Genomic DNA, 1,160 nt, shown 5'->3' on the forward strand with positions numbered 1-1,160 from the left:
CCCGGGGACGGTGCTGACCGTGCCGCCCAGGCACCTCCACGGACGTCAGCCGCTACGCCGGGGACTACGAGCACGTCTTCGAGGCCACCACGGCCGGCGTCAGCATCCAGGCCCCCCAGCTCGACATCAACACGGTGGCGGCCGGCGGCGGCTCCATGCTCTTCTTCAGGTGGGCGGCCGGGGGGCCCGACGCTGCCGCCAGCCCCGCGGCTCCGCCCCAGGTCCGGGCTCTTCGTGGTCGGCCCCGAGTCCGCGGGGGCCCATCCCGGCCCCGCTTGCTACCGGAAAGGTGAGGGCGGCGCGGGCGGGCGCCGCGGGGTCCCCGGCGCCGCGCTCACGTCCCCGCCTCGGCGCAGGCGGGCCGCCGACCGTCACCGACGCCAACCTCTGCCTGGGCCGCCTGCTCCCGCGGTACTTCCCGCGCATCTTCGGCCCGGGCGAGGACCAGCCGCTGTCCCGGGACGCGGCGCTGCGGGCCCTCCGGGAGCTGGCCGCCCGCGTCAACGCCTTCCCGGCCGGCCCCGGCCCCCGGGCCCCGCTCTCCGTCGAGGAGGTGGCCATGGGCTTCATCCGGGTGGCCAACGAGGCCATGTGCCGGCCCATCCGCTCCCTGACGCAGGTGAGGCCGCGGGCACGAATCCGGCCCGCGCCGCGCCGCGGGGGCGGCGGGTCGGGGCTGCCGGCCCCCGGGGGGGGGTGTTTCCGTGCTCGGGGAGGGACGGACGTCCCGTGTGTGCCTTCTCCCCCCTCCCCGACCCCGGCAGGCGCGAGGCCACGACACGTCGCGCCACGTGCTGGCCTGCTTCGGGGGCGCGGGGGGGCAGCACGCCTGCGCCATCGCCCGAGCCCTGGGCATGAAGGAGGTCTTCATCCACAAGTACGTGCGCGGGCGGGCGGGCGCTCTGGGGCGGGCGCTCTGGGGCGGGGGTGCCCGGCCCCCCCGGGCGCTCTGGGGGCTGCCCGGGCGCAGGACGCGGCGCCCGGCGCGGGACCCCGCGGGGTGGGTGTCGGTGTCGCGCAGGTACAGCGGGATCCTCTCGGCCTACGGCATGGCCCTGGCGGACGTGGTGCACGAGGCGCAGGCGCCCTGCGCCCTGCGCTACGAGCCCGGCGCCTTCGCCCGCCTGGACGGGCGCATCGCGGCCCTGGAGCAGGAGTGC

General features: G+C 78.4%; 1 protein-coding gene across 1 annotated transcript in view; it reads left to right on the top strand.

Moving 5' to 3' along the window:
- Positions 1–32: 32 nt before the first annotated feature.
- OPLAH (5-oxoprolinase, ATP-hydrolysing) overlaps positions 33–1,160 on the top strand; it is a gene marked incomplete at its 5' end in the record, with an annotated part of 5,331 nt that continues 4,203 nt past the window's right edge. Inside the window, 5 exons of the mRNA XM_085321199.1 lie at positions 33–169; positions 222–289; positions 357–619; positions 765–877; positions 1,022–1,156. Coding sequence (XP_085177325.1) covers positions 33–169; positions 222–289; positions 357–619; positions 765–877; positions 1,022–1,156 — 716 coding nt within the window. The remainder of the gene's footprint in view (positions 170–221; positions 290–356; positions 620–764; positions 878–1,021; positions 1,157–1,160) is intronic.

This window comes from Rhea americana, unplaced genomic scaffold (genome assembly GCF_003343005.1).
Source record: "Rhea americana isolate MKP2758 unplaced genomic scaffold, rheAme1 scaffold_685, whole genome shotgun sequence".
NCBI lineage: Eukaryota > Metazoa > Chordata > Aves > Rheiformes > Rheidae > Rhea > Rhea americana.